Source organism: Oryctolagus cuniculus, chromosome 12, assembly GCF_964237555.1.
Source record: "Oryctolagus cuniculus chromosome 12, mOryCun1.1, whole genome shotgun sequence".
NCBI classification, from domain to species: Eukaryota; Metazoa; Chordata; class Mammalia; order Lagomorpha; family Leporidae; genus Oryctolagus; species Oryctolagus cuniculus.
Window position 1 is genome coordinate 102,663,805 of NC_091443.1, and position 12,222 is coordinate 102,676,026.

General features: G+C 42.0%; 1 protein-coding gene across 1 annotated transcript in view; it reads left to right on the plus strand.

Annotated features, from left to right (window-relative positions):
* The window catches only part of ADAMTSL3 (ADAMTS like 3), a 411,707-nt gene that overhangs the window by 195,131 nt on the left and 204,354 nt on the right, over nt 1–12,222 (plus strand). The window contains exon 8 of the mRNA XM_008275279.4: nt 4,996–5,070. Within this exon, the coding sequence (XP_008273501.2) occupies nt 4,996–5,070 (75 nt within the window). The remainder of the gene's footprint in view (nt 1–4,995; nt 5,071–12,222) is intronic.

A 12,222-nucleotide genomic window follows, 5' to 3' on the forward strand; every position in this document is an offset into this window, starting at 1 on the left:
CCATTGGAGGGTGAACCAACGGCAAAAAGGAAGACCTTTCTCTCTGTCTCTCTCTCTCTCACTGTCCACTCTGCCTGTAAAAAAAAAAAAAAAAGAAAAAACAGTGCTTGATCCTTTCCAAATTGACCAGAGAAAGAATGAGGCAGGAATGTCTCTTCAGCACTGTCCCACTCAGTCTTGACATGGACAGAAAAGGCTACAGCCAGACTTCAGAGTTCTTGAGATGTCAACCCATAAAATTCACCCATAGCTTGTGCATCTGTTTGTTAATACAACGTCCATAAACAACCACCCCAAACCATGCATCTTAACCATTGCATTGGATTGGAGCCACCTCTGCAGTGGACCATGGCAGTGAGCAAGTGGTGCAATTGATTAGCATTGGTTGCATTGCCTGAAGTGTTAAATAGATGAAGTTCAAAAGGGAAAACTACCCAGTAAGAAAGTTTTATGTTTAGGTGAAGTCGATCCATACACATAAATCTCTTTCTATGTAGAACTAAAATTATGTTAAAGGGGGCTGGCGCTGTGGCGCAGCGGGTTAATGCCCTGGCCTGAAGCGCCGGCATTCCATATGGGCGCTGGTTTGAGACCCGGCTGCTCCACTTCTTACCCAGCTCTCTGCTATGGCCTGGGAAAGCAGTGGAAGATGGCCTAAGTCCTTGGGACCCTGCACCCGCATGGGAGACCCAGAAGAAGCTCCTGGCTCCTGGCTTCGGATCAGTGCAGTTCCAGCTGTTGCGGCCATTTGGCGAGTGAACCAGCGGATGGAAGACCTCTCTCTCTCTCTCTTCCTCTCTCTCTCTTTCTCTCTCTGCCTCTCCTCTCTCTGTGTAACTTTGACTTGCAAAATAAAAAAAAAAAGAACTAGAATTATGGGCAGTTTTTAACTTTGAGCCATATGTGTGCCTCCATGTTGCTGTGACTCTCTGTAGTAAAATTGTGTGTACTGCATAGAATTTCACTGATGCTAAAAAAGTCCAGTAATTGATATGTTTTGTTCCCTGTCAAACAGACTTCCCTAGGGTAAGCAGTTAGCGTGGGGTGGCTGAGGTGCTGGTAAAAACGTCTGACTCCCATGTCAGAGTTTCTGGGTTCAGTTCCTAACTCCAGATTCCAGTTCTAGCTTCCTGCGAATGCTGACTCTGGGAGGCAGCAGATGATGGGCCAAGGACTTGGGAGCCTTCTGGGAGACCCAGTGGACGTTCAGGCTTCTGCTTGCGCCTGGCCTACCTCTGGCTGTTGTTGGCATTTGTGGAGTGAAGTAGCAGATGGAACAACTCTCTCTCTCTTTCTCTGCTTCCATCATTCTGCCTTTCAATGAGATGAAAATAAACAAACATTTAAATAAACAAATAATTTTGAAAAGCTCCCTCTGCCCTGATTATCATTAGGTAAGTGATCTTGAACATAATTTTAGTTCTACACAGAAAGAGATTTATGTGTATGGATCGACTTCACCTAAACCTAAAACTTTCTTACTGGGTAGTTTTTCCTTTTTGAACTTCGTTGTGCCACAAGGCTGGCCCCTGACGTGATATTTTAAAATTGTAGTAAAATATACCTAACATAAAATTCAGTAATTTAACCATTTTAAGTGTGAAGTTCACTGGTATTAAGTGCATTCAAACTGTTGTGCAGCCATCACCACCATCCATCTCCAGAATATTTTCTATCTTGCAAGTTAGAAATTCTTTACCCAATAAAAAAATAACTGCCCAATTCCCTCTCCTCCCAGCTCTCGGCAACTGCCATTCTACTTTTCTATGGACTTGACTGTTCAAGATATCTCATGAAAGTAGAATCATCAATTCCTTGTCCTTTTGTCACTGGCTTATTTCATTTTATTTTTTAATATTTATTTATTTATTTATTTATTTTGACAGGCAGAGTGGACAGTGAGAGAGAGACAGAGAGAAAGGTCTTCCTTTGTCATTGGTTCACCCTCCAATGGCCGCTGTGGCCAGTGTGCTGCGGCCGGCGCACCGCGCTGATCCTAAGGCAGGAGCCAGGTGCTTCTCCTGGTCTCCCATGGGGTGCAGGGCCCAAGCACTTGGGCCATCCTACACTGTACTTCCTGGCCACAGCAGAGAGCTGGCCTGGAAGAGGGGCAACCGGGATAGAATCCGGTGCCCCAACCGGGACTAGAACCTGTTGTGCTGGCGACGTAAGGCGGAGGATTAGCCTACTGGCTTATTTCATGTAGCATAATGTCTTCATAATTCATCCTTGTAGCAGATGTCAGAATGTGTTCTTTGGAAGGCTGAGCAGTATTTCATTGTAGCCAAATACCATGTGCTCTTGACCTGTTTATCCAAGGAGGAACATTTGGGTTACTTCCACCTCCTGGTTATTGTGAATAATACCGCTGCTGTCACTGGTGTGCAAATGTTCGTGTCCCTGCTTTCAATTCTTTGGGTTCTATACTCACAAGTGGAATTGCTGGGTCACGTGTTGATTCTATGTTTAATGGTTTGTGGAACTGCTATACTATTTTCCATAATGGTTGTACCATCTTCCATTCCCATCAGCAGTCCATAAGTGTTCCGGTTTCTCCATATGTTTGCCAATACTTTATTTTTTTGTAAAGAGTATCCTTATTGGTGTGAAGTGGTATCTCACTGTAGTTTTTGTTTTTTGTCTTTCTAATAATTGATGGTATGTTTATTGGAGAAATGTCTATTCAAGTCTATTGTCCATTTTATAAATTTTTTTTTGATTTTTATTTGAGAGCATAGAAGCAGAGAGTGAGAGAGAGACAGGCAGAAACAAAAAGCTGATCTACTCCCCAAGTGCTCACAGAAGGTAGAACTGAGTCGGTCCTAACCTGGGAGGCAGGAACTGAATCCATGTCTCTCCCTTGTGAGGCAGAAGCTCAGCTACTCAAGACATTGCCTGCTGCTTACCAGAGCCTGCATTGGCAGGAAACTGGAATTGGGAGCTTGAGTTGGAATCGACTGGGTAAAGGCATCTTAATTGGTGTCTAAACAGTAGGTAAAACACTGGTTTCCTGCCCCTTGCCCTTTAGTTTGATTAGGTTGGTTGTTGTTGCTGAGTTGTAGATGTTCTTTATGTAATCTAGGTATCAGCCCTTATCCAATCTCTTCTTTTCTGTGTTGCCTTTTCACTCTACTGATAGTATACTTTGATGCAGCCGAATTTGTTTTTGATGTGGTCCAATTGTTAAATTTGTTTCCTGTGCTTTCGGTGTCATATCCAAGAAATGATGAGTGCAGTACATTGTCCCTCCACCTCCTTTTTAAACTTTCTTTCTAAACTCATGTGTGCATATTGGCATATCTTTCCACTTTAGCTCCTATAGCTTCTACTACTTTCTTTTTACTTTTTAAATTTTCATTTTATTTGAAAGTCAGAGAGACAGAGAGATCATCCATTCACTGGTTCACTCTCCAGATGCCTACAACAGCCAGGGCTGGGCCAGGCTGGACCCAGGACCTAGAACTTCAGTCTTGGGCTCAGTCTTGGGTGGCTGGGATCCAAGTACTTGAGCTGTCATTTGTTGCCTCTCCGGGTGCACGTTAACAGGAAGTTGGATCAGAAGCAGAGCCAGGACTTGAATGATGTATTCAGATATGGGATACGGGTAGCCCAAGAATCCAATTAGCTGCTGTGCCAAATGCCCACTGCTTCTTACACTTGTATCATTTGCAGAGTATTTCTTAATATGGATGTTTTTATTTATGGTATTGATGGACATTTAGGTAGAGTTCATTGTTTCCTTTTATGTGTGTCTATATTAAGCATCAACAAAAAAATCCAGAAAGGTCATTCACTGGAGTTTTGGAAGCGATGACCTCAGGGCAGTAGGATTAGATGTACTTTGTCTTTTCTTTCATCTACATTGTCCGATTTTCAATAATAGTTATGTTATTCAATAAAGGCACAAACTTATCAATAAGTAGCCATGACATCTTTTGCTTTACCAGTTTCACTCTGGAGAGTTTATTAAAAAAATTGTTCTCTGGAGCCGGCGCCGTGGCTCAATAGGCTAATCCTCCACCTTGCGGCGCCGGCACACCGGGTTCTAGTCCCGGTTGGGGCGCCGGATTCTGTCCCGGTTGCCCCTCTTCCAGGCCAGCTCTCTGCTATGGCCAGGGAGTGCAGTGGAGGATGGCCCAGGTGCTTGGGCCCTGCACCCCATGGGAGACCAGGAAAAGCACCTGGCTCCTGGCTCCTGCCAGGATCAGCGCGGTGCGCCGGCTGCAGCGGCGGCCATTGGAGGGTGAACCAGCGGCAAAGGAAGACCTTTCTCTCTCTGTCTCTCTCTCTCACTGTCCACTCTGCCTGTCAAAAAAAAAAAAAAAAATTGTTCTCTGTAAGAAAAAATCAGCATCTCATCAGAGTAATTCATGTCATTGCTAACGTTCTAGGATCATTTAGAAATAAAGTTAGTATTCAAATAGTAGACTGGTCGGATAAAATTGCTTATATTATTCCAATTTTTACATTATTATGTGGACATAAAATTAAATTATCAGAACATGTAAAGTTTGAAAAAACACTAGTGAGGACCAGAATTTCTGCTAGGTGATTAATGTAGGCCCAGGATTTTTAGACTTTTGTATCAAGGCCAAGATAGTTTAGACTTTGTGATCCGTATGGTCTGTGTTACTACAACTCTGCCTTTGTAGAGGACAAGCAGCCTTAAATGACTGGGTGTGGCCTGGTTTGGCCTTTAGGCCAAGGATCACTGACCCCATCAGAACACCTGGATGAGGCCTATGGAACAGGAACCTGGAGGCGGGAGGCCAGGGCATTCTCTCTACACTTTCCTTGATGTTATTTTAAATCATATTTACATGAAATTGTGTGAATAGTGTTTAATCTGCCTTATATAAACTTGTCTCTTTGCAAAGGTTTCTTGACCGTAAGATGGAATTGAATCCTTCTTTGAAGATACCCCTAGCTTTGATCATGTGCTCATTGCCATGGGTGTCAGGGGTATGGCACTAGCTGTCCTGTGTCCTTTCCTAGGAGAAGAAAATGTGATTGCTGTGCCTCTGGGAAGTCGGAGTGTGAGAATTACAGTGAAAGGACCTGCTCATCTCTGTAAGTGGAATTTGGTTTTAACAGGTTTTATTTCAGGTCATGCGATGTGCTGAGTACTTTACCTGTGGGAGGGTCTTCAAAAAGCTCAAGAAAAATGCATATTATGAAGAGAAAACTACAAAAGTTTGTGGAAAGAATAAAAAAGACCTAAGCAAATAGAAAGACATCCCATGTTCATGGATCAGAAGACTTAACATGGTTAATTACAGTTTTAAAAAAAATAAACAAAGCATTGCATGGATTTAGCCTGTGACTATAAATTAGTCTGTATCACTGGTAAAATTGCATAGTAACTTTTTTTAATTCTTCCATAAGAGAATAAATCAAGTTTTATGTGAAATAAGATATTTTTATGTGGAGTAAACTAGGATTCAGGAATCTTTTGGAGATGTCAGCAAATTGGGAAAAAAAAAAAAAAAACTCAAGAGAATTTAAACTACAGAAGCTCACTGGTGGCAGTGGCTGAGCAGAGAGGCTAGCCGTAGTGGCCAGCACATCACCATGTCCAGTCTGCGGGGCACTGAAAGTGGACCCAGGTTTCCCAGAACACCAAGCATTTGAAGTGAAGGAGGATGGCAGTCATATCATTCTTTGGCAAAGTGGTGTGGCATATACTCCGTGTTAGTTTTTCCGATTCCTGGAAACTAAAGGAGCTGGAATCACCTATTTCTTTCTTGGCCTCCCAGTGGCCACGGGCAGGACTTTCTTAGTTGTATTCAGAAGAAAATGGGTGTTTGCCTGATCAGCCTCTTGCCTTGGAGATGCCTGCAGGCTTCACCTAACTCTGTCCATAAAAAGTTCAAGGCGCTGTCTACAGCTATTTATAGCCACACAAATCAGGGCCCACTGAACCAAAGTGCTGTCTATTTGCCCTTTTCTCCCTACCTGGGCCACTATCTTAGATTTTTAAAGTCATAAGAATTTCTCAAGGCCAGAAGCATCTCAGTAGTCTCACATTTTTATTAGCTTGTAAGTGGATATGTGTTTGGATCACTTAAATCTAGAGCCAGTAGTCTAGCCAAAAATGTCCTTTGAAAAAAGTTTATGGCAAAAATGTTTAAGGTCATTATCAAATTAAAATCTTGAACAAAAAATTCTATAGAGTATTATGATCTAAGTTAGCAGAACAAGAAAATATCTTTGTGACTCTGAAAATGAATGATTATGCAAAGTTCTTTTTACCCTTAAGTATATATGTGAATTAAGACTAGAAGAGTGACTGATTTTTTAAATAAAATTACTGAAATGCTTACAACCATAAAATAGTCATTTCGTCTGAGGTTTTCTTTGTGATGAAGCATCAGAATACTTATTAAACTTCTTTTTAAAAAGGTTTGAAAGCCCATAACTCTTGATGAGATTTACACTTGACATTTGGAAATAGGTAAAAAAAAAATCCAAATTTTATGAATCATTTGAGTAGTCACACTGTAAGATATTTGGGATTCAGAAATATGAAGTACTGAATATCCATAGCAGCATTATTTGTAATAACTATCAAGTGGAAACAACCCAAATATCCACCAAAGGTTGAATGAATAAGCAGAATGATTATATGTGGAATATTATTTGGCTTCAAAAGGAATGGAATACTGATACGTGCTGCCATATGAGTGATTCTTAAAAACACGCCAGGTGAAAAAAGCCCGTCACAAAAGCCCACAGTGCACAGGGCTCCTTTTGTGGGAAATGTCCTTAATAAGCAGATCTACAGAGATGGAAAGGAGATTGGTAGTTGCATGGCTCCTGGGTATGGGTTTCTTTCAGGGGTGACAAAAGTAATCTAACCTTAGACCCAGTAGTGCATCCCTTCAAAAATCATTGTGATGGCCTTGCTCTGTGAATATACTGAAGTCATTAAAATATATGTTTTGAGTAGGTGAATTGTGTAGCCCGTGAAATGCATATCAAAATGCTAGTTAAGTTGAAGAAGCAGGCTACATAAACAGTAAATAGAATTAACTGAAGGGGAATAATTATTCCTTGACACGTATGTATGTCCTGGAATCTTAAACATAACTTCATATGCGAGACTCCTCTTTTCCCAAGAACAGGGCTCAAAAATGTTCCCATTTCTCCCAAAGTGGCAGCTCTGTTGTTCAGACCATTTCCCCTTCCAAAGAATCTCACAGTTGGCCCTGGAAGTGTTTCAGAGTTGTCCTTCTGCACTGGCTTCATCTACAAAGGATTTCGTTTACATTTCTGAATATCTAAATATAGAAGCAGCTTTGGTGTCTTGATTTATACAACCGTTTGCTTAATATTTATTTGGAGAAAAGATACGCTTCTGAAATAAAACTTACTTTATCATTATAAATCATCCTTTTAAGGTTTATAGTAACTACAACTCCCCAGGAGGCTGCTTGACTAAGAGCTGAGAACACCCAGTCATGTTAATGTCAGTCTCTTTGTGGAATGGAATTTAGTTATGGAATGTGTGTCTTGTGTACTGCCTAGAAGGGTTTAGATCCAAGCCTGGCCACAACATGACGGGGTGCACCCTCCCCCCCACTTTCCAGTACTGCATCCTTTCAGAACCGGAAACCGTAAGAGGATCCCTGCACAAAAGATTTTATAGTAGCAGCATTTCAGCATGACGTCTGTTTGACTAGCAATAAACATTTTCTCCATCACTATAACGAAATACCTGCCACCAGCTAACTTCATACAGGAAAGAGGGGGATTTAGCTCATACTTCTGGAAGTTCAGAATCCAAGAGTACATGGGTCCATTGGTTAGGCCCTTCCACGAGGGCCCAACAGCAGTTGGCATCAAGTGATGGCAGGATTGTGCCCTTGCGTCTTGGACCAGGAAGCTGGAGGCAAGGGGGATGTGAGGAGACCTGAGCTCACTCCTTTCATGACAACCTTCTTTTGGGATCTACCAAGGGGTTGCATAGAACCTAAGGGCTCCCTACTAGGTCCCACCCCTCAAAGGCTCTACCACCTCCAATACCACCACCCAGGATCCAGTCCTCTACTCATGGGCCTCCTAGGGATGCCCAGACCACAGCAAAGTGGATCCCTGCAGAAGATTTGACTGCAGCAAACTCCGGCATTACACGTGTTTGACGAGCAATAAACTTGAGAAAACAAGATGTCGTAAACTAAAAACCTTCATTATCAGTTGGAAGAATACTTTTTTCTTCTAAGTCCTATCTGATGGCCACATACAGAGGTGTGCAAACATAAGCATGAATGATGCACATAGTGACTGATTGAAGGAAATTGATGCCAAATTAAACAAAAAAATACAGCTCTACTGTAAGCATTAAGTTTGGTGTAGTTATAAGTACACTATCAGTGCTGACTACTCATTGCCTGTTTACTTAACAGTATCTTCGTGGCATTTAAGGTTGAGGGAATGTTCCCTGAGATGATTACCCCAGCCCTGCTTTGTTTGAAAGACTCTGGAGCTGGTACTTCTCAATGCCGGTCCTTCAACTAAAGGCAATGAGAAACATCCATCCTCTATCCAGCCATCATTTATTTTTAAAATAAGTAGCATAGATTAAAGTATGTAAAAGCAGGGCCAGCACTGTGGCATAAAGAGTAAAGCAGCCACTTGTAGTGTTGGCATCCCATATGGGCACTGGTTTGAGACCCGGCTGCTCCACTTCCAATACAGCTGTCTCTGCTATGGCCTGGGAAATCAGTAGAAGATGGCCCCAGTCCTTGGGCCCCTGCATCCACATGGGAGACCCAGAGGAAGCTCCTGGCTCCTGGCTTTGGATTGGTGCAGCTCCGGCCATTGCAACTATCAGGGGGAATGAACCAGCAGATGGAAGACCTTTCTCTCTCTCTCTCTGCCTCTGCCTCTCTGTAACTCTGCCTTTCAAATACATAAATAAAAGCTTTAAAAAAATATGTAAAGGTATCTTTTCAGAGTTGAGTTGTGAAATTTGAAGATACAAGAAAATCTTGAATTCTGATTCTGTTTTTTCACAGTTTTAAAAGAATTATTATTTTTATTTATTTAGTTGAAAGGCAGAGTGTCAGAAAGAGGAAGAGACAGAGACAGAGAGATCTTCCATCTGCTGGTTCACTCACCATGTGGCTTTAACCACTGGAGCTGGGCCAGGCAGAAGCCAGGAGCATAGAGCTCTCTCTGGGTCTCCCATGTGGGTGGCAAGGACCCTAGCACTTGGGCCGTCTTCCGATACTTTCCCAGGTGCATTAGCAGGGAGTTTGAACCAACACTCTAATATGGGATGCCAGCATCGCAGGCAGCAGTCTAACTGACTGCACCATAATGCTAGCCCCTTCTTCACCTTTTTTGAGGGTCCCCATGATATGTTTCCCAACACTTCATGCTCTCCACCCAGTCTTAAGCCTGGCGTGGAGAAAGAAATTGGACAGCAAAAAAGACTCATTCTCCCTTCCCTTAGTAGTGATGGGGTCTTCCAAGTACTAACCACTTTGTAGCAGAAACCAAAGAGGTTCTCAAGTTGTAAGAACCAAAGGTCTTTCCTGTGCAGCTCTCACTGGTGGTGAACCCTGGGGCCTGTGGTCAGTGCAGGGTCATGGTGGAAATTCACAGAAACGTCATACACATATCTCCAAGTCAACACATCAGTTGAATTGTTGATTGAAAGCCCACAAATACCTTTTCTGTCATTTATTTTAAGAGATACTTAAAATACTGAAATACTTAAAATACATAAGATACTTACAATAAAAATAAGAGATACTTAGTGCTTCTGTGCTAAGTAGAAGCAAGTTGGCCCCCAGTAAGAAAGGACAATTTGTGAAGAACTACATTGGGCCTCACCTCTCTTTGGCAAATGACTTTGTCAATCTCCGTGAGCAGACTTGTTGGTATCCGTCACTCCCCCAGCACCAGGTGGCTTCACCTGTGTTTAGTCACTCACTTTTGACTTTGCTTATTTATATGCACAACAGAGGTCAGAGCACCTGCTCCCTACCTCCTGGACCTGCAAACAGTGCTTAAGCCGTAGACAACTGGAAGCCTTTTGAAATGACTAAAATAAAGATATTATACAAGAAACATATAGTTCGGTGCAGAAGAATCATTTGGGTAATCCATACATACCTGAAAGTTGAGTTTGCTAGTTGCGTTTTTGTATCCGCATCACTGAAAATCTTTTTTCTTTCACAAAATATAGGTTTAATTTCTACTTTTAACCTTAAAAAACTATCAAAAAAAAAAACAAATATAAGCATTCAGTAAGACTTTCAGTGCTGAATAATATAATGTATTTTCTTTTTTTTTTACCTTTTATTTAATGAATATAAATTTCCAAAGTACATCTTATGGATTACAAATGCTTCCCCCCATAACTTCCCTCCCACCCACAACCCTCCCCTCTCCCTCTCCCTCTCCCCTTCCATTCACATCAAGATTCACTTTCAATTCTCTTTATATACAGAAGATCAGTTTAGCATATATTAAGTAAAGATTTCAACAGTTTGCACCCACATAGAAACATAAAGTGAAAAATACTGTTTGAGTACTAGTTATAGCATTAAATCACAATGTACAGCACATTAAGGACAGAGATCCTACATGAGGAGTAAGTGCACAGTGACTCCTGTTGTTGACTTAACAAATTGACACTCTTGTTTATGGCATCAGTAATCACCCTAAGCTCTTGTCATGAGTTGCCAAGGCTATGGAAGCCTTTTGAGTTCACCGACTCTGATCATATTTAGACAAGGTCATAGTCAAAGTAGAAGTTCTCTCCTCCCTTCAGAGAAAGGTACCTCCTTCTTTGATGACCTGTTCTTTCCACTGGAATCTCACTCATGGAGATCTTTCATTTAGGTTGTTTTTTTTTGTTTTTTTTTTGTTTGTTTTTTGTTTTTGTTTTTGTTTTTGTTTTTTTTGCCAGAGTGTCTTGGCTTTCCATGCTTGAAATACTCTCATGGGCTTTTCAGCCAGATCTGCGTGCCTTTAGGGCTGATTCTGAGGCCAGAGTGCTGTTTAGGACATCTGCCATTCTATGGGTCTGCTGTGTATCTCACTTCCCATGTTGGATCGTTCTCTCCCTTTTTTATTCTATCAGCTAGTATTTGCAGACACTAGTCTTGTTTATGTGCTCCCTTTGGCTCTTAGTCCTCTCATTGTGATCAATTGTGAACAGAAATTGATCATTTGGACTAGTGAGATGGCATTGGTACATGCCACCTTGATGGGATTGAATTGGAATCCCCTGGTATGTTTCTAACTCTACCGTTTGGGGTAAGTCAGCTTGAGCATGTCCCGAATTGCACATCTCTTACCTCTCTTATTCCCACTCTTATATTTACCAGCGATCACTTTTCAGTTAAGTTTCAACACTTACTAGTAACTGTGTATTGATTACAGTATTCAACCAAAAGTATTAAGTAGAACAAACAAAAAAAATACTAAGAGGGATAACGTATTAAGTTGTTCTTAAACACACTTGAAATAATGGAATGAACTCAACATTGACTGTAAAACAAAACACCAATGTACAGAAGTGCTTTCCTTGTTCCTCCTTCATCCCAAATGACCTTCCCAGATCAAACCCTGCGCTGCAATCCAGCATCCCAGTGAGACTTAGAAAGCTAGAATATAGGGTGTTAGCGCAGTGGTGAAACCATTACTATCCCTCCCCCCCAACACAGCCACGGAATCTATTCCACTCTACTTGAACATAAACAAGTTGCTTTAGACCAACTCTCCATTGAGAAACTTGGTGTTGTGTATACCTGCTGTGAGGATGGATTATGTCCAGCTCCCTGGTGTTTTTTCCAATATTTTATTTATTTATTTGAAAATCAGAGTTACACAGAGAAGGAGAGGCAGAGAGAGAGAGAGAGAGAGAGAGGTCTTCCATCCACTGGTTTACTCCCCAACTGGCCGCAACAGCTGGAGCTGCACAGATCTGAAACCAGGAACCAGGAGCTTCTTCCAGGTCTCCCACATGGGTGCAGGGGCCCAAGGACTTGGGCCATCTTCTACTGCTTTCCCAGGCCATAGCAGAGAGCTGGATCGGAAGTGAAGCAGCCAGGACTCGAACCAGCCTCCATATGGGATGCCGGCACTGCAAGTGGCAGCTTTACCTGCTACGCCACAGCACCGGCCCCAGCCTGGTGTGTTTTGATATTATCTTGATGCTCCTTGCTTTTTCTCCTCTACTTCTGAGAATCAGCCCATCCAGGGCAG